The sequence below is a fragment of the Thalassophryne amazonica genome, chromosome 16 (genome assembly GCF_902500255.1).
Source record: "Thalassophryne amazonica chromosome 16, fThaAma1.1, whole genome shotgun sequence".
Taxonomy (NCBI): Eukaryota; Metazoa; Chordata; class Actinopteri; order Batrachoidiformes; family Batrachoididae; genus Thalassophryne; species Thalassophryne amazonica.
In genome coordinates this window covers 39,496,760-39,524,181 of record NC_047118.1, presented here as the reverse complement: position 1 = coordinate 39,524,181, position 27,422 = coordinate 39,496,760, and the positions used below count along the sequence as shown (strand labels likewise).

At 47.5% G+C, this 27,422-nt stretch overlaps 1 protein-coding gene across 1 annotated transcript in view; it reads left to right on the top strand.

Annotated features, from left to right (window-relative positions):
• LOC117527330 (meiosis inhibitor protein 1) overlaps positions 1-27,422 on the top strand; it is a 176,069-nt gene that overhangs the window by 75,616 nt on the left and 73,031 nt on the right. The window contains exons 11-15 of the mRNA XM_034189645.1: positions 2,616-2,750; positions 10,485-10,599; positions 19,690-19,781; positions 22,383-22,533; positions 23,142-23,253. Coding sequence (XP_034045536.1) covers positions 2,616-2,750; positions 10,485-10,599; positions 19,690-19,781; positions 22,383-22,533; positions 23,142-23,253 — 605 coding nt within the window. The remainder of the gene's footprint in view (positions 1-2,615; positions 2,751-10,484; positions 10,600-19,689; positions 19,782-22,382; positions 22,534-23,141; positions 23,254-27,422) is intronic.

Genomic DNA, 27,422 nt, shown 5'->3' with positions numbered 1-27,422 from the left:
ACGATGAGAGGTGGTGTACACCTTGGACAGGATGGCCGTCTAACACAGAGGCACATATAGACAGACAAACATATTCACACTCTCACACACACACAGTCAATTTAAAGTTTCCATTTCACTTAACTTGTATGTCTGTGGAAGTGGAAGGAAAATGGAGCACCCGGAGGGTGTTGTATCTATCTTAATACTGTGTTATTGTAATGATTTTAAAGTATTTGCTTGTATTTTTATTGTGCATTTATACGGTGCGTCCAGAAAGTATTCACGGCGCTTCACTTTTTCCGGTTTTTGGTTATGTTGCAGTCTTTTTCCAAAATGGAGTAAATTAATTTTTTCCTTCAAAATTCTACTCACAACAGCCATAACGACAACATGAAAAAAAGATTTTTTTTGACTTTTTTGCAGATTTATTAAAAATAAAAAAAAAATAAGAAAGTACATGTACATAAGTATTCACACACTTTACTCAATACTTTGTTAATGCACCTTTGGCAGCCTATGGCACCTATGAAGCTCAGAATTGAGCTCAGGTGCATCCTGTTTCCACTCATCATCCTTGAGATGTTTCTACAGCTTAATTGAAGTCCACCTGGGGTAAATTCAGTTGAATTGACATGATTTGTAAAGGCACACACTTGTCTACATATGAGGTCTCACAGTTGACAGTGCATGTCAGAGCACAAACCAAACATGAAGTCAAAGGAATTGTCGGTAGACCTCCCAAGACAGGTTTGTCTTGAGGCACAAATCTGGGGAAGGGTACAGAAACATTTCTGCTACTTTGAACGTCCCAATGACCACAGTGGCCTCCATCATCCATAAATGGAAGAAGTTCGGACCCGCCAGGAGTCTTCACGCTGGCTGCCCGTCTAAACTGAGTGATCAGGTGAGAATGGCCTTAGTCAGGGAGCTGGCCAAGAACCCGATTGTCACTCACAGTTCCAGCATTCCTCTGTGGAGAGAGAAGACCCTTCCAGAAGGACAACCATCTCTGCAGCAATCCAATCTGGCCTGTATGGTAGAGTGGCCAGATGGAAGCCACTCCTTAGTAAAAGGCACATGGCAGCCTGCCTGGAGTTTGCCAAAAGGCATCTGAAGGTCTCTCAGAACATGAGAAACAAAATTCTCTGGTCTGATGAGACAGAGATTGAACTCATTGGTGTCATGTTTGGAGGAAACCAGGTACCATCCCTACAGTGAAGCGTGGTGGCAGCATCATGCTGCGGGGATGTTTGTCAGCGGCAGGAATTGGGAGACTAGTCAGGATTGAGGCAATGGTAAATGGACTGCATTTATATAGCACTTTTCCATCCGCATCAGATGCTCAAAGCGCTTTACAATTATGCTTCACATTCGCCCATTCACACAAACACACTGATGTCAAGGGAAAAATGAATGCAGAAATGTACATCCTGGATGAAAACCTGCTCCAGAGTGCTCTTGACCTCAGACTGGGGCGACGGTTCATCTTTCAGCAGGACAATGACACTAAACACAAACACACTCAAAAAATGACTCATTGGATGAAATCAATTCAATTATGAAGAGGATTTCCATCTAATAAATATATGTAGCCCCATCGTAAATAAAGTACATGCAAGATAATTTAATTTAATTTAGTGGAGACTACATATATTTATTAGATGGAAATCCAACCCAATGAGTCAGTTTTTTGAGTGCAGTCAAGATATCAAAGGAGTGGCTTCAGGACAACTCTGTCATTGTCCTTGAGTGGCCCAGCCAGAGCCCAGACCTGAATCTGATTGAACATCTCTAGAGAGATCTGAAAATGGCTGTGCACTGACGCTCCTCATCCAACCAGATGGAGCCTGAGAGATGCTACAATGAGGAATCTGCAAAATTGCACAAAGATAGGTGCACCAAGATTGTGTATTCAACAAGACCTGAGACTGTAATTGCTGCCAAAGGTACATCACAAAGTATGTTGTCATTATGGGATGTTGTGAGTAGAATTCTGAGTGGAAATAAAATTTATTCCGGATACACTGTATATCAGTGTGAAAAGGTAATAAATAAAGAAAGAAAGAAAATATGGAAACCTTAGTAGTTGACTGAATTAAATGGCCCTAAACCAATGCTGTTAATATGAATTCAGTTCAGGGATAGTCTAGTTTTAATTGTTTTAAAGTTCTTCCTCAAAAACAGATATGTTTGTTTTTACTAAGCCACACAAATAGCTATCACTTTTTTTTTAAACCAGCAGTATATTGTTTAAAACCTATTTTAAACTGACTAAACGTCTACTCTTGTTTTTTAAATTATTTTGAAACCTACAAGACTCAGTTTCAAAGTCTCCTGATAATTATCTCTACTAAGGTGGTTATGTTTTGTCTTATGTGCTTGTTGGATTGCTAGCAGGATTACACTATAAAGCGTTTTATCTTAGTCCATAAGGGAACAAAACCAGAAATTTCTAAAAATTATTTTATAATAGCTTTAAAATAATATTTCAACAGTGGGTGTTTGAACTTTCAAGGAAGAATGTGCTTCATGAATGATCTACAACAAAGAAACAAAAATTCATATTTGTTATTCGTGAACAAATCGTTGTGTCTTTTGATGGTGGCATGGGGTGTTTGTGTGTCTGTGTCCAGGCAGCCCTTAAGTGTGCGCCTGTTTCCCAGTGTTTCTGCGTTTGTGTCTGTTCTGGAGTCTGTGGTGTTTGGAGTTTCTTCCTCATGTCTGCTGGTTGCCACGCAGGCTGCCAAAGCAGCCTCGACTCTGCTTCGGTATATAAACACCATCACACAAACATACACACCTTGTGTAGATTAATGGATCACATGCTGCCAAGGACACTTTTACTGCTATATCTTGAAGATTATGATTGAATGATTGCTCATAATATTATTCTGTGAAGGCTCTTACAGGCACATTTGTGATGAAGCACTATATAAATTATTGTAGTTCAGCCTGTAAACAGGTGTGCTGCCCCATTCAGTTATGCACTTAATCATAATCACTTACTGAATTATAGACACTCATTAACTAATGAGCACACATGCAACACACACACACACACTCAAATGATCCAAAATTACACACACCACACCTGCATGCTGTCATAATAACAGGACACATTAAACTATAGAGGCCTGTTATGCAGTTACAAAGATCAGCACAAGTACTGGTAATGACAAGCTGCACTGAAATGACATTTGTTAGAGTATTTTTATACTAGCATAGAAACAGCATAATTTGTGTTTTGATGGAATTTTGGTGGACACACTTCTCAAAAAAAGTGGCGATTTTTTCATGTGCCTCCAAATAGTTATTATTATTATTTTTTTTGTCAGCTGCTCCCAGTTGCTTACAGTCACCACAACAGATCTACTATGGGTCTACATATTGATTTGGCACAAGTTTAACTCCAGATACCCTTCCAAATGCAACTTCAGATCGACAAAAAGTAACCATAAACTTGGTAGAAATCAGTACTTGGTAGAAATCAGAAGAAATTACTGAATGGCAGGAAAAAACTGAAGCACTCCAAGTACAGGATGCTAGAGGTCATTAATATGATTACTGAACCAGTGGTGAGCACACTTCAGTGAATCAGCTAATATACAAATCACGAATGTTAGTGAGTTTGTGAGTTTAATGGTACGAATATTTCGCCTCGGTGAATGGTACATTCCATCTTTCATGGAATGAAATATTTGTTCCATTGAAAGAATGGAAAAACATTATTTGTTTTATATAATGGCGAAAATAGATCCTTGTCATTTGATATTTTATTAATTTATAAACAACAGAAAAGGGACTTAGATTTTGGTGTTTGTCACTCGTGCTTAACAGTCCAACACAAACTTTAAATAGGAGTCCAAAATTGTTCTCAGTGAACTTGCAAAAAACAGTTCAGACGATGTAGTCCGTAATACTGTCCACTGACTTCCTGTACAGACTGCTGTCTGCTTTCCTCACTCCAGCGAAAAATTGCATCAGAAATGTGTCCAGCTTTTCATCCTAACTTCATTTTCTTCATCCTAACAGCTCTTTATACCTCCAGACGGCTTACGGTGTGGTGGATTTGGTTTTTTATGTTAGAAAAAGTAGCATTGTCAATTCGCTCCTTCAAATTGTCATCCGCCAGCAAAACAAACTGCGCCATATTTCGCTAAACACCGTTAGAGTGTGAGAATGTGCAGTGGTTGGACGTGCAATAGCACATTTCATATCGAACCAGAATTGCACACTAAAAGAACTATTGCACGGTAAATGTGTTGTGTGGGCCGCTGAAGAGGAGGTACTGCTGGTCCACCACCACCAGAGGGCGCCCTGCCTGGAGTGCGGGCTCCAGGCACCAGAGGGCGCCGCCGCCTTACGAGAGCAGTCAGGGTGACAGCTGTCACCCATTACTGGACACAGCTGACTCCACTCAGCACGGGGGTATATCATCAGGACGGCGTCTCCACCTCAGTGCCGAGATAGCGCCTTAAGACTGAGGTAACGTTCTCTGCATTCATATTCTGAATAACCAGCTAAAACTTGTTAAACCTTTTCAGGACTGCTGACTACTGATAGCTAAATTGCTTGGATAAGTACTCACCTTCCTGCTATATATTGACAAGAGGTGGAGGCGGCTTCTCCCCTCTCCGTTACTGGGTGCTGTCGCATCCACACCTGTGTGTTGTTGCTCTCTCCCGCCAGCAGTACTGGATCCGACGAGCGGAGGCAGTGGCCACCTGGGAATTCGGGACTTGGCGGTTCCAGTATTTCCAGGGTTCGGTGGCAGAGGAGATCTGGGTGGTTCCGGTTCGACTGAGACGGACGTCTCCTACCTTCGAGCCTGCCCACACGACACCAGCGGATTCGACCCCAAATTGTTAATTGTTGTATTCGTTGTGCTCGTTTCACAACAGTAAAACTTGTTATTCACCTTTCTCCATTGTCCGTTCATTACGCCCCCTGTTGTGGGTCCGTGTACCTACACTTTCACAACAGGATATCTCGGCCAGCGTCATGGACCCCAAGGGGCGTCAACCGGCTGTTGAACGGCCAATGGAAGACCAAGGCGCGTTGGCGGCTTCGGGAGGGGTAATCAGTGAGTTGCAGCGGATCCTCACCGCTTTTACCTCTCGGATCGATTTAATGACCGAGCAGCACGTTCTCCTAAACCGCAGGGTGGAGGCTCTCGCCGCACAAGTGGAGGCGCGCCCTCCGGGCGCCGCTGCGGCTCTCCCTCCCGAGGACCCTGCGCGTGAAAGTGACGTTCCACTGGTCGTTCAACGGTCCCTTCCTCCGTCCCCAGAAGCATACATAAGCCCTCCAGAACCGTACGGAGGCTGTGTGGAGACGTGCGCGGATTTTCTGATGCAGTGTTCGCTCGTCTTCGCACAGCGTCCCGTGATGTACGCGACTGATGCTAGCAAAGTAGCTTATGTAATAAATCTGCTTCGCGGGGAGGCACGCGCTTGGGCTACAGCGCTCTGGGAGCAGCATTCACGGCTCCTTCATACATACGATGGGTTTGTACGGGAGCTCAGAACGGTGTTCGACCATCCCAACAGAGGAGAGTCCGCTTCAACCGCACTACTGTCAATGAGACAGGGGCGTCGGAGCGCAGCTGCCTATGCAGTCGCCTTCCGCATCGCGGCGGCGAGATCCGGCTGGAATAGCACTGCCCTCCGCGCCGCCTTTGTAAACGGACTGTCACTGGTCCTAAAAGAGCACCTGGTGGCGAAGGACGAACCGCGGGACTTAGATGGGCTCATCGATCTGGTCATACGACTCGACAACCGGTTAGAAGAACGCCGTCGGGAACGAGGCGAAGGGCGTGGCCAGGCACGCGTCGTCCCTCTCCCTTCCGGGTCCGATCGAGCTCCGCCCTCCCCACGCTCCTCTGTTCCTGCGCTCCGTGCGCCTATGGCTCCCCCTGCTGACGAAGCTATGGACACGAGCAGGGCAACATTTAGGGCACCTGGAGCACAAAGGAGGCGGGCCCACGGAGCTTGTTTTGTTTGTGGCTCGAGTGAGCATCTCGCAAATGACTGCCCCGAGCGGTTAAACTCCAACGCCCGCCCCTAGAGACTGGGCCAGGGGTGGGCCAAAACATTCACGTGGGACACACCCACATTGCTACACGACTCCCAGTCACGATCCTGTTTGAGGATTCAACCCTGAAGGCCCCAGCACTGGTGGACACGGGCTCTGAGGGGAATCTGCTAGACAGCAGATGGGCGAGGGAGATAGGGCTCCCTCTGGTGGCTCTTACCTCGCCTGTGCAGGTTCGGGCGCTAGATGGCTCCCTACTCCCACCAATCACGCATAAGACACCTCCAGTAACTCTGGTGGTGTCAGGTAACCACCGGGAGGTGATCGAGTTCTTTGTGACTCAGGCCACCTCCCGTGTGGTTTTGGGTTTTCCCTGGATGCTAAAACACAATCCCCGGATCGATTGGCCGTCCGGGGTAGTGGTTCAGTGGAGCGAAACCTGCCATCGGGAGTGTCTAGGTTCCTCGGTTCCTCCCGGCTCCCAAGCTAAGGAGGAGGTCCGAGTCCCGCCCAATCTGAAGGCGGTGCCGGCGGAGTACCATGACCTCGCTGACGTGTTCAGCAAGGATCTGGCTCTCACGCTTCCTCCCCACCGCCCGTATGATTGTGCCATTGATTTGGTTCCAGGCAGTGAGTTCCCGTCCAGTAGGCTGTACAACCTCTCACGGCCGGAGCGTGAATCAATGGAGACCTACATCCGGGACTCATTAGCTGCCGGGTTGATCCAGAATTCCACCTCTCCGATGGGTGCTGGTTTCTTTTTTGTGGGTAAAAAGGATGGCGGGCTTCGTCCATGCATTGATTATAGGGGGTTGAACGAAATCACGGTTCGCAATCGATACCCGTTGCCCTTGTTGGATTCGGTGTTCACCCCCTTGCATGGAGCCAAAATCTTCACCAAGCTTGATCTTAGGAATGCGTATCATTTGGTTCGGATCCGGAAGGGAGACGAATGGAAGACGGCATTTAACACCCCGTTGGGCCATTTTGAGTACCTGGTCATGCCGTTCGGTCTCACTAATGCTCCCGCGACTTTCCAAGCGTTGGTAAACGATGTCTTGCGGGACTTCCTGCACCGGTTCGTCTTCGTGTATCTGGACGATATACTCATCTTTTCCCCGGATCCTGAGACTCATGTCCGGCATGTCCGTCAGGTTCTGCAGCGGTTGTTGGAGAACCGCCTGTTTGTGAAGGGCGAGAAGTGTGAATTCCACCGCACTTCTTTGTCCTTCCTGGGGTTTATCATCTCCTCCAACTCCGTCGCCCCAGATCCGGCCAAGGTTGCGGCGGTGAGAGATTGGCCCCAACCCACAAGCCGTAGGAAGCTGCAACAGTTCCTCGGCTTTGCTAATTTCTACAGGAGGTTCATTAAGGGCTACAGTCAGGTAGTTAGCCCCCTGACAGCCCTGACCTCACCAAAAGTCCCCTTCACCTGGTCGGATTGGTGCGAAGCCGCGTTCAAGGAGTTGAAACGGCGCTTTTCGTCTGCACCAGTTCTGGTGCAGCCCGATCCTAGCCGCCAGTTAGTGGTTGAAGTGGATGCCTCGGACTCAGGGATAGGAGCGGTGCTCTCCCAGAGCGGGAAGACCGATAAGGTTCTTCACCCGTGTGCCTATTTTTCCTGCAGGTTGACCCCCGCTGAACGGAACTATGACGTCGGCAATCGGGAACTCCTAGCTGTGAAAGAGGCCCTCGAAGAGTGGAGACATCTGTTGGAGGGAACAGCCGTGCCATTCACGGTTTTCACTGACCATCGGAACCTGGAGTACATCAGGACCGCCAAGCGGCTGAACCCCAGGCAAGCCCGCTGGTCACTGTTCTTTGGCCGTTTTGACTTCCGGATTACCTACCGTCCCGGGACCAAGAATCAACGATCGGATGCATTGTCCCGGGTGCACGAAGACGAAGTCAAAACGGAACCGTCGGATCCCCCGGATCCCATCATCCCGGAGTCCGCTATCGTGGCCGCCCTCACCTGGGACGTGGAGAAGACCGTCCGGGAGGCCCTGACCCGTGACCCGGACCCCGGAAACGGACCAAAGAACAGACTATACGTCCCACCAGAAGCTAGGGCTGCAGTCCTGGACTTCTGTCACGGTTCCAAACTCTCCTGTCACCCTGGGGTGCGAAGAACCGTGACAGTCGTCCGGCAACGCTTCTGGTGGGCATCCCTGGAGGCCGACGTCCGGGACTACGTCCAGGCCTGTACCACCTGCGCCAGGGGCAAGTCCGACCATAGAAAGACCTCAGGGCAGCTACAGCCACTGCCCGTGCCTCATCGCCCCTGGTCCCACATCGGCCTGGACTTTGTCACGGGTCTCCCGCCGTCCCAGGGAAACACCGTCGTCTTCACGATAGTGGACCGTTTCTCCAAGGCGGCCCACTTCGTGGCCCTCCCGAAGCTCCCAACGGCCCAGGAGACAGCGGACCTCCTGGTCCACCACGTCGTCCGTCTGCATGGAATACCATCAGACATCGTCTCCGATCGCGGTCCCCAGTTCACCTCGCACGTCTGGAGGAGCTTCTGCCGGGAACTGGGGGCCACGGTCAGCCTTTCGTCCGGGTATCACCCCCAGACCAACGGGCAAGCAGAGTGGGCCAACCAAGAATTGGAGCAGACTCTACGCTGTGTGACAGCCGCGCACCCGACGGCCTGGAGTACCCACCTGGCCTGGATCGAGTACGCCCACAACAGCCAAGTGTCATCAGCCACCGGCCTCTCCCCGTTTGAGGTGTGCTTGGGGTATCAGCCCCCCTTGTTTCCGGTGGTCGAGGGAGAGGTCGGTGTGCCCTCGGTCCAGGCCCACCTACGGAAGTGCCGTCGGGTGTGGCGTGCCGCCCGCTCTGCTTTGTTGAAGGCCCGGACGAGGGCGAAGAACCATGCAGACCGGCGGCGGGCCCCGGCTCCCAAGTATCGTCCTGGGCAGGAAGTGTGGTTGTCCACCAAGGACATCCCCTTCAAGTGGACTCCCCCAAACTCCACGAACGATACATTGGTCCCTTCAAAATCCTCAAAGTCATCAATCCCGCCGCAGTGAGGCTCCAGCTTCCGGCCTCGCTGCGGATTCATCCAGTTTTTCATGTCTCCCGGATAAAACCCCATCACACCTCACCCCTCTGCACCCCGGGTCCGGCACCACCTCCTGCCCGGATCATCGACGGGGAACCGGCTTGGACCGTGCGCCGGCTCCTCGACGTCCGTCGAATGGGCCGGGGTTTTCAGTACCTGGTGGACTGGGAGGGGTACGGCCCCGAAGAACGCTCCTGGGTGAAGAAGGGCTTCATCCTGGACCCGGCCCTCCTGGCCGACTTCTACCGTCGCCATCCGGACAAGCCCGGTCGTGCGCCAGGAGGCGCCCATTGAGGGGGGGGTCCTGTTGTGTGGGCCACTGAAGAGGAGGTACTGCTGGCCCACCACCACCAGAGGGCGCCCTGCCTGGAGTGCGGGCTCCAGGCACCATAGGGCGCCGCCGCCTTACGAGAGCAGTCAGGGTGACAGCTGTCACCCATTACTGGACACAGCTGACTCCACTCAGCACGGGGGTATATCATCAGGACGGCGTCTCCACCTCAGTGCCGAGATAGCGCCTTAAGACTGAGGTAACGTTCTCTGCATTCATATTCTGAATAACCAGCTAAAACTTGTTAAACCTTTTCAGGACTGCTGACTACTGATAGCTAAATTGCTTGGATAAGTACTCACCTTCCTGCTATATATTGACAAGAGGTGGAGGCGGCTTCTCCCCTCTCCGTTACTGGGTGCTGTCGCATCCACACCTGTGTGTTGTTGCTCTCTCCCGCCAGCAGTACCGGATCCGACGAGCGGAGGCAGTGGCCACCTGGGAATTCGGGACTTGGCGGTTCCAGTATTTCCAGGGTTCGGTGGCAGAGGAGATCTGGGTGGTTCCGGTTCGACTGAGACGGACGTCTCCTACCTTCGAGCCTGCCCACACGACACCAGCGGATTCGACCCCAAATTGTTAATTGTTGTATTCGTTGTGCTCGTTTCACAACAGTAAAACTTGTTATTCACCTTTCTCCATTGTCCGTTCATTACGCCCCCTGTTGTGGGTCCGTGTACCTACACTTTCACAACAAAATGAAACACAGTGGCAAATGCAATGAATAATCCATGTCATGTGGCATACAAGCTACCAATCAAATAACAAGATTCCTCTCAGCTGTTATATAATGGCTAATTAACAAAGCTAACTTTCTTTATTTACAGATTAGCTTTTCACCTAACTTTGAAAACCATTAGTGGACCAATTATCTGGCACTAAATTTAGTTACTCTAACTCTTAAGTCAACTAACATTTTTCTTTAAATGAAGTTCAACAGTCAAAAATGTATGCAGTCCCTAAAATCTTCTTTGTTCTTCTTAGGAGTTTATACACTTATCCAGGAAGCAAAATCAACATATCACACATTGAATTGCACATAAAATGATGAACTCTCTCTTCCCCCAGACTAAACCATCAGTCCAGTCCAGTCCAGTACAAAGAGATTGAAGGACTGATAGAGGCCATCACCAGCAGATGCGCTGAACTTCCACTACCCACCTCTGTTCTACGAAGAAGCGCTGTGAGATTGCTTTGTTTCATATTTGTCTACATTTGCTACTTCAGGCAAACAAGTAATAAATGGTGAAGTTATTGTCTCCAGAGGTTTAAGAGGTGGGTTTGAGACTAGAGGATCCTCGTCACATAGGAAAATCACTGAGGGTCCTTGGGCAGGTTTCTTAATACCCAAGTTGTGCCAAGTGTGCAGTTGGGTGCCTTTGCATGCCAAGACGCCGACATCAGTGTTTGTGCATGAATGGGCTAATGTGAGGCATCAAAGTAAAGTGTTTATAACATCTGGTTCATATGGAAAAGTGCTATAGAATTGCAGTCCATTTAAATAAACGTACAATACTGTGCAAATTTATTAAATAAAAATCATATGATATCCGTACCAAAAAGCTTTCCACATCTACCATAGTCTTTCAAAACAGATCACATAAATGAAATTATACATTTTGAAAGGTCAAAAGTTGTCACATATTTTATTTACTTATTTACATTGATTCATAAACATTAGGCATTTAGCAGCTTTTATTTATGTTTCTGTTTTAGTAAGATTAAACAGGTTTCAGCTTTTGCACAGTGGTATAGATTTCAAATGCAAAATACAAAATGTCAGGTTTGGTCTGTTACCTTTGCAGTTGAAGTGTGTGTGTGCAATAGTATCAGTCATTCTCAGTCATTTTCAAGTCAGGTTTGGGCACCTGCATTAGTGCAGTGCTTTGCCGCATGCACAAGACCACAAAACCACTTTGGGTCCTGGATAGCAACCACCCAGGCAGACAACTGCAGCCACATGAAAAGTGGACGTCCCCTTGGACTTCTTGAGTTACTGGGGTCCTCAACACTCAGGCACCTGTGTGCTGGGTAATGCACAGCAAATTGTGCCACATGGCCAAGATGTTATAGTTGACGCTCCCTCACAATTCAAGTGACACTTGTCATCTTATACTCTCTTTAAGTAACTGCTCGTTTGATACAAATACACCTTTTCAGCAGTACCCAAAGAACCTCCAAAGAGACATTGTACTAGAGACATCCCGTTGTAACCTTAGGTTACTGTTTAGAGCCCAAGCTGTTGGGAAAGTGTAGGGACACTGACCCACAACAGGGGGCGCAAAGGAACCGGACAATGGACAAGCCAATAAATAACAATTTACTGTTGTAAATGTGCACAACAGAATACAGACAGAACCAGAATTTGGATTACAGACAATTACACGAAGATGACATGTGGGCAGGCTCGAGGATAGGAGAGCACCGTCCAGAGAAGAGCCGGACCCCACACGATTTCCACTGCCACCGGATCTGGAAACACACTGGAGACGCCAAGTCCTGAGTCCCCAGGTGGCCACCGTCTTCAGCTGCCGGATCTGGTACTGCTGGCAGGAAGCAGAAAAACAGATGTAATGAGTGTGTGAAAACACACCCAGTAAATAGTCAGCAAGTTTTTCTGTTAAGGTGGGAAAGACACCTCCACCTTCAAAACAAGTACATAGTACGTGCAGAGCCTGAAGAAGTACTTATCAGGTTTGGTGTGAGGAGTGAAGAGCGTCGACTCCTCCACAATCCGCAAACCCCAGCTCCGGATGAGAGTAATCAACAGGTAAGTCTGCAAAAGTTTCAAACACAGATTACGTGCGTTCGGCACAATACGGCTGAAAGTTTTACCTTAGAGGTAGACGATATCTCGGCAGTGAGGTGGAGATGTTGTCTGGCTTTTATGGGATGGTTGATGATGATGAGTGGTGATGAGTGACAGCTGGTAAGGGTGATGAGTGACAGCTGTCACTCCGGTGGCTCCTGCGTGGTGGCAGCGCCCTCTCGTGCCCGAAGCCCGCACTTCGGGCAGGGCGCCCTCTGGTGGTGGGCCAGCAGTACCTCTTCTGGCGGCTCACACAACAGGACCCCCACCTCAACGGGTGCCTCCTGGCTCCCGACCCGGCCTGTCAGGGTGTCGAGCGTAGAAGTCAGCCAGGAGGGCCGGGTCCAGGATGAAGCTCCTCTTCACCCAGGAGCGTTCCTCAGGGCCATACCCCTCCCAGTCCACCAAGTACTGGAACCCCCGGCCCTCCCGACGGACGTCCAGGAGCCGGCGCACAGTCCAAGCCGGCTCCCCGTCGATGATCCGGGCAGGAGACGGCGCTGGTCCGGGAGCACAGAGGGGTGAGGTGTGGCGAGGTTTGATCCTGGACACGTGAAAAACCGGGTGGATCCGCAGTGAAGCTGGGACTTGGAGCTTCACTGCTGCCGGACTGAGGACCTTGACGATTTTGAAGGGACCGATGAACCGTTCCTTCAACTTGGGGGAGTCCACTTGTAGGGGGATGTCCTTCGTTGACAACCACACCTCCTGCCCGGGCTGATATGCAGGGGCCGGGGAACGCCGGCGGTCTGCATGGGCTTTAGCCCTCGTCCGGGCCTTCAGCAAGGCAGAACGGGCGGTGCGCCACACCCGACGGCAACGTCGCAGGTTGGCCTGGACTGAGGGCACACCAACCTCTCCCTCCACCACGGGGAACAATGGGGGCTGGTACCCCAAACACACCTCAACGGGGAGAGGCCGGTGGCGGAGGACACCTGACTATTATGTGCGTACTCCAGGCCAGATGGTCACTCCAGGCCATCGGGTGCGCGGATGTCACACATCGTAGGGCCTGCTCCAACTCCTGGTTGGCCCGTTCTGCCTGTCTGTTCTTCTGTGGGTGATACCCGGACAAGAGGCTCAAGGACGCCCCCAGTTCTCTACAGAAACTCCTCCAGACTTGAGAGGAGAACTGGAGACCACGATCTGAGACAATGTCTGTTGGTATCCCATGCAGACGTACGACGTGGTGGACCAGGAGGTCTGCTGTCTCCTGGGCCGCTGGGAGCTTCGGGAGGGCCACGAAGTGGGCCGCCTTGGAGAATCGGTCCACTATCGTAAAGATGGTCGTCATGCCCTGGGACGGCGGGAGGCCCATGACAAAATCTAGGCCGATGTGGGACCAGGGGCGATGAGGCACCGGGAGCGATTGCAGAAGTCCTTGAGTCTTAGAATGGTCCGCCTTGCCCCTGCCGCAGGTGGTACAGGTCTGGATATATTCCCGGACGTCAGCCTCCATGGACGCCCACCAGAAGCGCTGCCGGACCACTGACACTGTTCTTCGCACCCCTGGATGACAGGAGAGCTTGGAACCGTGACAGAAGTCCAGGACAGCCGGTCTGGCCTCTGGTGGGATGTAGAGACGGTTCTTTGGGCCGTTTCCCGGGTCCAGGCTCCGTGCCAGGGCCTCCCGGACGGTCTTCTCTACGTCCCAGGTGAGGGTGGCTACGATAGTGGACTCGGGAATAATGGGCTCCGGTGGATCCGGCAGCTCGGTCTTGACCTCCTCTTCGTGAACTCGGGACAGGGCGTCAGATCGTTGGTTCTTGGTCCCGGGGCGATAGGTGATCCGGAAGTCAAAACGCCCAAAGAATAGTGACCAGCGGGCTTGCCTGGGGTTCAGCCGCTTGGTGGTCCTGATGTACTCCAGGTTCCGATGGTCCGTGAAAACCGTAAATGGTGCCGCAGCTCCCTCCAACAGATGTCTCCACTCCTCAAGAGCCTCTTTCACCGCGAGGAGTTCCCAATTGCCCACGTCATAGTTCCGTTCAGCCGGGGTCAACCTGCGTGAAAAATAGGCACATGGGTGGAGAACCTTGTCGGACTCTCCGCTCTGGGACAACACGGCTCCTATCCCTGAGTCAGAGGCGTCTACTTCAACCACAAACTGGCGGCTAGGATCGGGCTGCACCAAGACTGGTGCAGTCGAAAACCGACGTTTCAACTCCCTAAACGCAGCTTCGCACCGATCCGACCATGTGAAGTGGACTTTGGAGGAGGTCAGGGCTGTCAGGGAGCTAACTACCTGACTATAGCCCTTAATGAACCTCCTGTAGAAATTTGCAAAGCCGAGGAACTGTTGCAGTTTCCTACGGCTTGCAGGTTGGGGCCAATCTCTCACCGCCGCAACCTTGGCCGGATCAGGGACGACGGAGTTGGAGGAGATTATGAACCCCAGGAAGGACAAAGAAGTGTGGTGGAACTCGCACTTGTCGCCCTTCACAAACAGCTGGTTCTCCAACAACCGCTGCAGGACCTGACGTACCTCCTTAACATGAGTCTCAGGATCCGGGGAAAAGATGAGGATATCGTCCAGGTATACGAAGACGAATCGGTGCAGGAAGTCCCGCAAGACGTCATTTACCAATGCCTGGAACGTCGCGGGGGCGTTAGTGAGGCCGAACGGCATGACCAGGTACTCGAAGTGACCTAACGGGGTGTTAAATGCCGTCTTCCATTCGTCTCCCTTCCGGATCCGAACCAGGTGATAAACATTTCTCAGATCCAGTTTGGTGAAGATTTTGGCCCCATGCAGGGGCGTGAACACTGAATCTAACAGGGGCAACGGATATCGATTGCGAACCGTAATTTTGTTCAGCCCCCTATAGTCAATGCATGGACGGAGTCTGCCGTCTTTCTTGCCCACAAAAAAGAAACCAGCACCCATCGGGGAGGTGGAGTTTCGGATCAGCCCGGCAGCTAATGAGTCCCAGATGTAGGTCTCCATCGATTCGCGCTCAGGACGTGAGAGGTTGTACAGTCGACTGGACGGGTACTCAACGCCCGGGATCAAATCTATGGCGCAATCATACGTATGGTGCGGGGGAAGAGTGAGTGCCAGATCTTTGCTGAAGACGTCAGCAAGATCGTGATACTCCTCCGGCACCGCTGTAAGATTGGGGGGGACTTTAACCTCCTCATTAGCAGCCAAACCAGGGGGAACCGAGGATCCTAAACACTCCCGGTGGCAGGTTTCGCTCCACTGAGCCACAACCCCAGACGGCCAATCAATCCGGGGATTGTGTTTAATCATCCATGGGAAGCCCAAAATTACGCGCGAGGTAGAAGGAGTAAAACTCAATCTCCTCCCGATGATTCCCAGACACTACCAGAGTTACTGGCAGTGTCTTGTGTGTGATTAAAGGGAGAAGGGTGCCATCTCGTGCCCGCACCTTCAATGGTGAAGGGAGCGCCACTAGAGGGAGCCCTACTTCCCTTGCCCATCTGCTGTCCAGCAGATTCCCTTCTGACCCCGTGTCCCCCAGTGCTGGGGCCTGAAGGGTTAGATCCCCACTCAGGATCTTAACTGGGAGACGTGCAGATATGCGTGTATGTCCCACGTGAATGTTATGACCCACCCTTAGCCCAGTCTCTAAAGGCGAGTGTTGTCATTTTGGCCGTTTGGGGCAGTTTTTCTGTATATGCTCTTTTGAGCTGCAGAGAAAACACTCCCCGTGGGCCAGCCTCCTCATTCTGTCATCTGATCTCCTTTTGGCCCTGCTCATCTCCCTAACAATGCCAGCAGGGGGAGCTGTTGCCACACGGAGCGCTGAGGCTGTGGAGCATGGGGAGAGCAGAACCTTTTCGGACCCGGAAGGGAGAGGGACGGCGCGTGCCCGGCCACGTCCTTCGTCTCGCTCCCGACGGCTTTGTTCTAACCGATTGTCTAATCGTATGACCAGATCAATAAGCCCGTCCAAATCCCGCGACTCGTCCTTGGCCACCAGATGCTCCTTGAGGACCAGAGACAGTCCGTTTACAAAGGCGGCGCGGAGTGCAGCAGCATTCCAGCCGGACCTCGCAGCCACGATGCGGAAGTCGACTGCATACTCGGCTGCACTCCGACGCCCCTGTCTCATAGACAGCAGCACCGTTGAAGTGGTCTCGCCTCTATTTGGGTGATCGAACACCAGTCTGAACTCCCTCACAAACTCAGTATACACCATTAGGAGCCGTGCATTCTGCTCCCAAAGTGCCGTAGCCCAGGCGTGTGCCTCACCTCGAAGCAAATTAATTACATAAGCCACCTGACTGGAGTCTGACGCGTACATCACGGGACGCTGTGCAAAGACGAGCGAACACTGCATTAAGAAGTCTGCGCACGTCTCTACACAACCTCTGTACGGTTCCGGGGGACTTATGTATGCTTCAGGGGACGGTGGGGGGGTTTGTTGAACGACCAGTGGAATGTCTATATTCGGCACCAGGACAGCAGGAGGAGGAGCTGCAGCCGCGCCCTGTGCGTGCACTTCCACCTCCGCGGTGAGAGCCTCCATCCTGCGATTGAGTACATTGCTCTGCTCGGTCACTAAGTCCATCCGAGCAGTGAAGGCGGTTAAGATGCGCTGCAACTCACCTAACGCGCCTCCTGCTGGCGCCTGTGCACCCTGCTCTTCCATTGGATGTTCAACAGACGGTTGACGCCCCTCGGAATCCATGACGTTGGCCGAGATATCCTGTTGGGAAAGTGTAGGGACACGGACCCACAACAGGGGGCGCAAAGGAACCGGACAATGGATGAGCCAATAAATAACAATTTACTGTTGTGAATGTGCACAACGGAATACAGACAGAACCAGAATTTGGATTACAGACAATTACACGAAGATGACATGTGGGCAGGCTCGAGGATAGGAGAGCACCGTCCAGAGAAGAGCCGGACCCCACACGATTTCCACTGCCACCGGATCTGGAAACACACTGGAGACGCCAAGTCCTGAGTCCCCAGGTGGCCACCGTCTTCAGCTGTCGGATCTGGTACTGCTGGCAGGAGCAGAAAAAACAGATGTAATGAGTGTGTGAAAAACACACCCAGTAAATAGTCAGCAAGTGTTTCTGTTAGGTGGGAAAGACACCTCCACCTTCGAAAACAAGTACACAGTACGTGCAGAGCCTGAAGAAGTACTTATCAGGTTTGGTGTGAGGAGTGAAGAGCGTCGACTCCTCCACAATCCGCAAACCCCAGCTCCGGCTGAGAGTAATCAACAGGTAAGTCTGCAAAAGTTTCAAACACAGATTACGTGCGTTCGGCACAATACGGCTGAGAGTTTTACGTTAGAGGTAGACTATATCTTGGCAGTGAGGTGGAGATGTTGTCTGGCTTTTATGGGATGGTTGATGATGATGAGTGGTGATGAGTGACAGCTGGTAAGGGTGATGAGCGACAGCTGTCACTCCGGTGGCTCCTGCGTGGTGGCAGCGCCCTCTCGTGCCCGAAGCCCGCACTTCGGGCAGGGCGCCCTCTGGTGGTGGGCCAGCAGTACCTCCTCTTCTGGCGGCCCACGCAACACAAGCCTCACAACCATACAGCAAGACAGGTAGCAACAAGACACGATAAAGACTTGAACCTTCATTCTCCTGTAAAGATATTGGCGTTGCCAAACAATCATCAGTCATAGACATCAAAATTTTTACTTTCAGTGTTGTGAATTTCCATTTTTAGACACCATTATAGCAGTTATTGATAGTTCATTCATTCGTTTATTTTCTGTGCCTTGTTATTCCAGTTAAGGGTTTGGGGGTTGGGGTGAAGCCTATCCCATTGGTTACTGAGTGAGAGGCGGGTACACTCTGGTCAGGCTGCCAGTCTATTACAGGGCCGACACATATATATAGTCTCTGTGCTAAGCTGCGCTAAGATAGCTAAAATTTAAGTGACTGAATGAGGCAAGTTGCTAAAATGTTAACTCACAAACAAGTATTATTGTTTGGCTTTTAGCTGCCTCCAGTTGTGCAGGGTTGCCACAATGGATCCAGAACAGAACCCCATTGATATTTAACACGTGTTTTACACTCGATGCCCTTCCTGACACAAATGCAGTTTTTCCACAGAGAAACACAGTCCCTGGTCTTCCCAAACAGTCTCTCAGCCAAGTACTTGCCAGAATCTGCGCTGCTTCACTTCTGAGATCTAATGGGTGCCCACAGAGTACCTGATCCCATTAGCTCTCAAAAGCAGAGGAATCAGGTGCACATGAAGCAGAATCACTGCTACTCACAACTGAGTGTACATGAGGAATTCCAGTTTTTGCATGCCAGTGAATGTTAATATGAAGGTGAACTGATTCAAATTTGGTGTATCTGGTATTACTCAAATAATAAAATTGATTACAATTGGGCAGCACGGTGGCTTAGTGGTTAGCAATGTTGCCTCACAGCGAGAAGGTCATGGGTTTCAGTTCCTGCCTGTGGCCTTTCTGTGTGGAGTTTGCATGTTCTCTCCGTGTTTGTGTGGGTTTCCTCTGGGTGCTCTGGTTTCCTCCCACATCCAAAGACATGCAGGTTAGGTGGATTGGAAACTTTAAATTGTCCGTAGTTGTGCGTGTGGGTGTGTATGTGTTTCTTTGTCTGTTTGTGGCCCTGTGACAGACTGGCGTCCTGTCCTGGGTGTACCCCGCCTCATGCTCTGTGACTGCTGGGATAGGGTCCAGCCCCCCCGCGACCCTTAATTGGACTAAGTGGTTGAAGATGAGTGAGTGTCTGTGTGTGATTACAGTTGATTACCACATGGTCTCTCAGTTTCTCATATGATCCCATCCTGTCACCTAGTGACTGTGTAAGCAAACATTTATGCTATAAATCAGAAAATAATAGGGTTAGTAAATTCACATAATTTAATATATCACAAATAAATCAGCACATTCACAGCCAATTGACTTTTGACAAGGGATGGGTTGGATACAAGAACTTTTTCAGTGCACCATCTATTGTGCTAGTGTACAAAGAAAAAATTACATAAAAAAAAAAATCACTTTCCAAATATTTAGGACCTGACTGTATGCTTGCTTTATCAAATGGGCTTTTATTCGCTACTCTAAAATAAAGTCGTGACCATAGAAGCAACAAAAACTGTTAAGAGCCACAGAAGCTTGTAACTCTTTCAGAGTTGTCATTGGTTTCCTGCCTTCTGATCTTTTTTTTCTCAAAATCTTGGTTAAAATTCAATCATTTACCAAGGTTTGAGGTAGTCTGGATCAAAAAGGTTTGAGATTTACAATGTACAAACTCAGACACAGTGAAGCTGTACCAAAAACAAACTTCCCTGCTGCTTTACCACTTATGGTTGTAATAAAGGATCAGGATTAATAGTAGAAGATTTGAAGGTTTCACTGACTGTTAATTATTGGCATTAATTGATATTTATCTAATCCTTTAGGAAAACCTTTCTTGTTACATGTTTTTTTAAAGCGAGCTAATTAAATTTCCTGACCCTGCTTTTTGTCTTTTCCTTTTCCTCTGCCTCAGGGGAATCTGAAGCGGTCTGAACCCAGCAGCCAGACTTCCAGGTCCAGAAAGTTTCTGCTCCAGGCTATGGTCTGTTTCCAAGCTGCTTGCAGGTCAGTCACACACCTCAAGGGTTTAAATAAATTCCAAGGAATAGTCCTACACTGAAATATCTGCCTCAATGAAAGGTTTCAGACTTGAGGTGTTTTTATATTGTTTAGTCAACACTTCAAAATCAAATTAGTTCCTCGTTACAGTTTATAAGAAATGTTAGGTTAGCACTTAGGTTAACATTTGTGTAGTAGATTAAGTATTTCAATGACTGATACAGTATGTGTGTGTGCGTGCACTTCTTGGTAATTTGATGGTTCTGTTCTGACATGAGTGCATAACAGACATACGATACAGAACCTTTATGATTTCTGGTGATGATCAGCATCCACAGCAGGTTTCTGGAACATACACAGCTAAATGAGATGCAGCCTCTCTGAGTGCTCTTTGGCTGTTAGACCCAGGCCTTATGTCTGTGCTGCACAGCAGACGTTAAATGTTATCTGTTGATGTCACACGTCACTGATTAATTAACTTTTCAACAGTTTTGTTGTCTCCTGAAGATTGTTCTCCCAGCTCATGACTATCTACATTCCCCCCCCCCTTCTTTTTCTTTGAAAGCACTTTTATGTGCATTAATTGGTTCTCCATGTACGCCTGTGTGCACATGATATAGCTTATGCTGGATTTTTTTTTATTTTTTTCTCATGCAGTGGTTCTTTCAATAGAGTTCTTCTCATTCCAGCTCGTATTGGGATGTTTAATGATTAGCTACAGCAATGAGACTGATCACTGATCAGTACTATATTAATACAATATTGATTCCTTGTGTACCTGCAGGCCTCCAGACTGATTTTTTTAATAATTCCATAGCACAGCCAGTGGGGTGCATGTCAGTATATATGCAGGGAGGCAGTCACAAGGGCAGTCAGTCAGTCAGTCATGTGACATTTCTGTTGTGAGCAAGATTACTTCAGTTGAATTGGCCCGATTGTCACAAGAGTTGGTGTAGATATACTGGCCCCAAGAAGCGTATTGTTTTTAGGGTCAAAAGGGCAAAGGTCAAGATCACTGGTTCATACTTTGTAAAAAATCTTGTGATCACAATAACTTCCTTTAAAAAATCATGCTTGTCACCCAACGTGGTATATGTGTTAGGTATGCTGACAGCAATAAGCCTATTGATTTTGGTATTAAAACATAAAAAGTCAAAAATCGCTGAATTGTACTTTGGAAAAGGCTTTTGCAAAAAAAAAAAGTGTCAGTAGTCATCAATGTTTGCCCAGGGGTTGGTACAGATTGTGCGCTTGTTTACACTGGTTGCACATTTTGGTGCAGCTAAATGAAAACATATTTTAGGTGCACCCAAAATTTTACTTTTCACCTTTTGGTGCTGCAGTAATACATTTTAAGGCTTTATTAGTTTGCTTGTTTGTATGTTTTTAATTCACAGACACATTGGCAGTTTCTTAATAATTAATAATAACAATAACACCTGTTTATAAAGCACATTTTGAGAGTGTGAACATTTAAAGTGCTTAAACAAACTGAAATTAACAAATCAAAATCAAACAACTCAGACAAAAGTGTGTTCTACTCCCGGGTCCTCACAGAATATGTCCCTCAGACAGCTAACACCTGTAATGCCCTTTGGTGAACAGTTTACGGCACTCTCTTCATTAAAATCCTTCAAACTAGGCCCCGCAGCACCAATCTGATTCACTGAATCCACTGTGTCTGTGGAAAGATGCTCATAGGTCAGACTCCTGTGAAGGGAAACCCTTTCACCTACGTTGTACAACAGAAGATCAGCTTGATGTTGTTGAGGTCCAGGATGTCTGTGTTTTCATCCATAATGAGTGACGTGCATTACACTAAATCCCCAGTTTGAGCAGATATCTCTTTTTATTATCATAATTTTTAATGAAATCCTGTAGGTCAGGTTTATTTTTACCTACTGTTTTTCACAAGGATGAACTGAGACTTGATTTTTTCATTTTTGTAAAAGGTTGCTCTGATTTAGTGATATCAAAAGCGGTGTTAAATTTTATTATCATTTCTGACTCATCGCTGTTTTTGGTTTGTTGCTGCCTGGCGCTGAAACTTTACACAGCACAGAAAGTGATTCTCAGAGACATTGTGCTTTTAAAACCTTTGACTTCAGAATGTCAGTGCTCCAAAAAGCAAAAGCTGCTGGTTGGGATGTCATTCAAGGAGGAGCACAAGGTGCAGTTTCACACACACACACACACACACACACACACACACACACACACACACACACACACACACACACACACACACACACACACACACACACACAGAAAAAAAATGAATATCAGGATAAGAGGGAGTCACAGGCAGAGCAGAATCAGGTATTTGTAGAATGTAGGTGAGAGGAAAAAATTAACTCCACGGACATACGCACACACACGCATACACAGAGACAGATTTGCTAAATGTCATGCGCATCAGTACAATCAGTAAAAATGCACAGTAACACTTGACAAAGTTGAGTTGCACAGTTGACCAAAATGTTCACACTCTGGGGCATCTCTTATGTGTTTATGCTTTTGCATTTAGAAATTGCATTTGTGTGTATTTAAAAGTATGTCTACTTGTGTGTGTGTGTGTGTGTGTGTGTATGTGTGTGTCAATCCAAGGTTGGCTGAGGAGTGTGCGTTAGAGCCTGTTCTCAAGGAGAATGCATTTACTGCTCCATCAAAACACGGCCACGCTGAGGATGACTCACTGGAGTGTTTGCGTCTGTGTTTGCTGCGCTGCTGCGACTCAGTCTGGATACCTGCTGTCACTGTGAGAGCTGGACACACTCTCAAACACACAAAGGAACATACACTGTATTTTATGGTTTTATCTCTCTGACAAGTTTACCGTAAAGCACTTGAGAAAAAGAATTTGCAGTTTGACAGCTCTTTCCTGAGATTGCCTTAAAGTACAGGGACACTGTGGCAGATTCTATATTATACATGTGGATTGTGGTATATATGTTCCAGATTGTCTGCATGTAGTGTAATGCATTAATAAGAATTCAAGTTTTTCGTCTTAGAGATGGTCCCCCCACCGACCCCCCCCCCCAAAAAAAAATCTGACCAAAAATAAATAAATAAATCGATTCCTTCCAATTCTTTTGGTTTTTGCCAAAAAAAACCCTTTTGTTTAATTAGTTTTGATTGTGCAGTAAGTATGTTATTCTGACTTTATTTGATGTGCACTTTTAATTTTGGCAACTTCGGTGGAGACAAAACCTCACAGACACCCAGTGATCTTTTGCAGCCTCTGAGGGTAGCTTGGACCCCAGATTTTTAACCAGGGTTTGAGAGGAATACGGTTTTTGGAAAAGTAGAGTGATGTTGACGTTGTTGTTGTTTCCTTTGTCTCCTTTGTCTTCTGCGTGTATCTAGAGAATGAGTGAGTTTGCTCCCAGCGCTGATGTGCTACAGTATTTCTACTCCATTCTGTCCTTCATGTTCACCCTCCTTCCCTCTCACATGCCTCTCTTTGCATGTAAACTAGGTGAGTTGAATAAGTGTGTAATCTCAGTTTAGCAATGACCATCACATGATTTAATTAATGTCAATGTTTTATATTCCTTGTGTGTGTGTCCCCCACACAAGATCACAAAAAGCGTCTACGAAAAACAGGTTTGGGGCCAGTGAGCATTATGGAAGATTGCTTGTGCCCAGATTGCAACATCAATCCCAATACAATTATATTTTGCTTGCTTATTTATTTATTTTACATGTTGAAAGTGTTTATTTATTTTGTGCAATTTCAAAGTTTTTATTTAATTTTGATTGTGTTATTCAGCTAACATTGTTGGCAGTGATGGCTGGCATGTTGTTGCTTTTGTGGGTGTCAAAATCCAACCCCTCATCTGTCAGCACCTGGGTGAGGGATCAATTAGGGGATTGTCTGTTGGGGTTGACCTTGTGTGCCCTGTGGCCGCTATGGTAACCATGAAGGCCCAACAGGACCCATGAATATAAGCTGACTAACGGGGTTCTAGTGAAACAAGAAGTCCTCAATGGTGGATCAGGCAGAGGAGGTGATGGTTTGTAACCCAACGGCTGTGTAGGCGGATGAAAGTTGCAGCAGGTCCTCAGACCCCGATTGTCTGGGATTTCCCAAACGTTGGACCAAGCTAAGGATTTGTCAAGGACCGTGTGTTTGTAGCCATGCAACAGCATTCCCACAATAAACAACCCCACACATAGCCATCTCTAGATTGACCCTGGATGTAGATTTTCAATTCTGCGGTAAAAAAGCTGTTGTCATGCCACCCATGCTACATGGATGTGAGACCTGGACCACCTACTGCCACCACTTGAAGACCCTTGAGCAAATCCAACAATGCTGCCTGTGGAGTATCCTTCGCATCAGGTGGGAAGACTACTGTACCAACATTAGCATTCTGGTAGAAGCCAAACTCCAGAGCACAGAGTGTCTCATCATCAAGAACCAGCTTTGGTGGGTGGGTCACGTCCTTAGATGACAGCCGACTTCCCAAGCAGATCTTCTACTCCCCGCTGAGAGAAGGAAAATGTTCAGAGGAGGGCAGAGGAAATGCTACAAGGACGTCCTTAAGAACCACCTCAAGAACAGCTCCATCAACTGGAATACCTGGAAAGACAAGGGACCCAGCCAGAAACCGTGCATGTCAAGACTGGGCCTGTTCAGTCATCTCCGCGTCCACCATCCTGTCCAGGAATCTATCACGAGACAATCTTCCTTGCTGCTGAGTTATTGTCACAATTGTTGCTTTGATGTTTATCAACATGTCTATTAGACCCCATTCCTACCAGACTGCTCAAGGAAGCCCTACCATTAATTAATGCTTCGATCTTAAATATGATCAATCTATCTTTATTAGATGGCTATGTACCACAGGCTTTTAAGGTGGCAGTAATTAAACCATTACTTAAAAAGCCATCTCTTGACCCAGCTATCTTAGTTAATTATAGGCCAATCTCCAACCTTCATTTTCTCTCAAAAATTCTTGAAAGGGTAGTTGTAAAACAGCTAACTGATCATCTGCAGAGGAATGGTCTATTTGAAGAGTTTCAGTCAGGTTTTAGAATTCATCATAGTACAGAAACAGCATTAGTGAAGGTTACAAATGATCTTCTTATGGCCTCAGACAGTGGACTCATCTCTGTGCTTGTTCTGTTAGACCTCAGTGCTGCTTTTGATACTGTTGACCATAAAATTTTATTACAGAGATTACAGCATGCCATAGGTATTAAAGGCACTGCGCTGCGGTGGTTTGAATCATATTTATCTAATAGATTACAATTTGTTCATGTAAATGGGGAGTCTTCTTCACAGACTAAGGTTAATTATGGAGTTCCACAAGGTTCCGTGCTAGGACCAATTTTATTCACTTTATACATGCTTCCCTTAGGCAGTATTATTAGAAAGCATTGCTTAAATTTTCATTGTTACGCAGATGATACCCAGCTTTATCTATCCATGAAGCCAGAGGACACACACCAATTAGTTAAACTGCAGGAATCTCTTACAGACATAAAGACATGGATGACCTCTAATTTCCTGCTTTTAAATTCACATAAAACTGAAGTTATTGTACTTGGCCCCACAAATCTTAGAAACATGGTGTCTAACCAGATCCTTACTCTGGATGGCATTACCCTGACCTCCAGTAATACTGTGAGAAATCTTGGAGTCATTTTTGATCAGGATATGTCCTTCAATGCACATATTAAGCAAATATGTAGGACTACTTTTTTGCATTTGCGCAATATCTCGAAAATTAGAAAGATCTTGTCTCAGAGTGATGCTGAAAAACTAATTCATGCATTTATTTCCTCTAGGCTGGACTATTGTAATTCATTATTATCAGGTTGTCCTAAAAGTTCCCTGAAAAGCCTTTAGTTAATTCAAAATGCTGCAGCTGGAGTACTGACGGGGACTAGAAGAAGAGAGCATATTTCACCCATATTGGCCTCTCTTCATTGGCTTCCTGTTAATTCTAGAATAGAATTTAAATTTCTTCTTCTTTCTTATAAGGTTTTGAATAATCAGGTCCCATCTTATCTTAGGGACCTCATAGTACCATATCACCCCAATAGAGCGCTTCGCTCTCAGACTGCAGGCTTACTTGTAGTTCCTAGGGTTTTTAAGAGTAGAATGGGAGGCAGAGCCTTCATCTTTCAGGCTCCTCTCCTGTGGAACCAGCTCCCAATTCGGATCAGGGAGACAGACACCCTCTGTACTTGTAAGATTAGGCTTAAAACTTTCCTTTTTGCTAATGCTTATAGTTAGGGCTGGATCAGGCGACCCTGAACCATCCCTTAGTTATGCTGCTATAGACTTAGACTGCTGGGGGTTTCCCATGATGCACTGAGTGTTTCTTTCTCTTTTTGCTCTGTATGCACCACTCTGCATTTAATCATTAGTGATTGATCTCTGCTCTCTTCCACAGCATGTCTTTTTCCTGATTCTCTCCCCTCAGTCCCAACCAGTCCCAGCAGAAGACTACTCCTCCCTGAGCCTGGTTCTGCTGGAGGTTTCTTCCTGTTAAAAGGGAGTTTTTCCTTCCCACTGTCGCCAAGTGTTTGCTCACAGGGGGTCGTTTTGACCGTTGGGGTTTTTCTGTAATTATTGTATGGCTTTTTCCTTACAATATAAAGCGCCTTGGGGCAACTGTTTGTTGTGATTTGACTCTATATATATGATGTTTATATAAATTTGAGCATTACGTATGGGTATTCAAAGTCTGAGCATTATGAAGTCATCGCCCCCTGGATGGGATGCCAGTCTGACACAGGTTACTTCCCCAAACAAGGCTGGTACCCATTTGTAGCAGAGTGAACTGAGACAACGCTGATGAAGTGTCTTGAACAACACAGGCTGGTAGTGTGATTAGGAACTGAACCCAAATCTACTTACTGGTATCCAAACTCCTTACCCACTGAGCTGTTTGTACTGTCTTTATCTAACGATTTAAAATAGAATTGCAAAACCGTGAAAATTTGTTTTTGTAAGTGTAGCCAAAACCATGAACAACAGTTGATCTGTACATCAGTTATAACAGTTGTTCCATAATTAGGCAAATCCAACCAATATCCACTTCACATCCTCTTAGTTGTGACAACACACTTGAAGTAAACAGTCTGTGTCAGTGACTGCAGCGGCCAGCAAGCTTTTTCTGTGGATTTTCAGTCATTTTAGCAAGAGAAGATACCGTATGTAACTGAAGATTTAAATATATTTTGGTTTGTCTGCAATTTACCAAAAATATTGACATGGCAAAAGTTATGCTGATTAGAGAGAGATTCAAAAACTATTTTTGAAAATATTCCATTTTAGCCACCCTCAGTATTTTTGCAGCGAGTAACTGTGCAGAGGACTTTTTGACAGTTGCAGGCAGCCGAGCAGTATGCTAGCAAAGGAGACAGTGATGAAGTGACTTTAAATTAAAACTTCCCTGGGAACAAAAAAAGGACAGGGGAGTGCCCCCCCACTGCAGCCCTGAAACAGCCAAACCATTACATACAGCTTTGTCATTTAATTTTTTTTAAACTGTACAGTCAGCTCTGTAAGTAGTTGGACAGTGACAGAATCTTGCCTCTGTACGCCACCACAGTGAAGTTTAAATGAAACAATCAAGATGTGTGTGTAATTTAATTTTAGCTTTAATTCAAGGTGTTTAACAAAATATT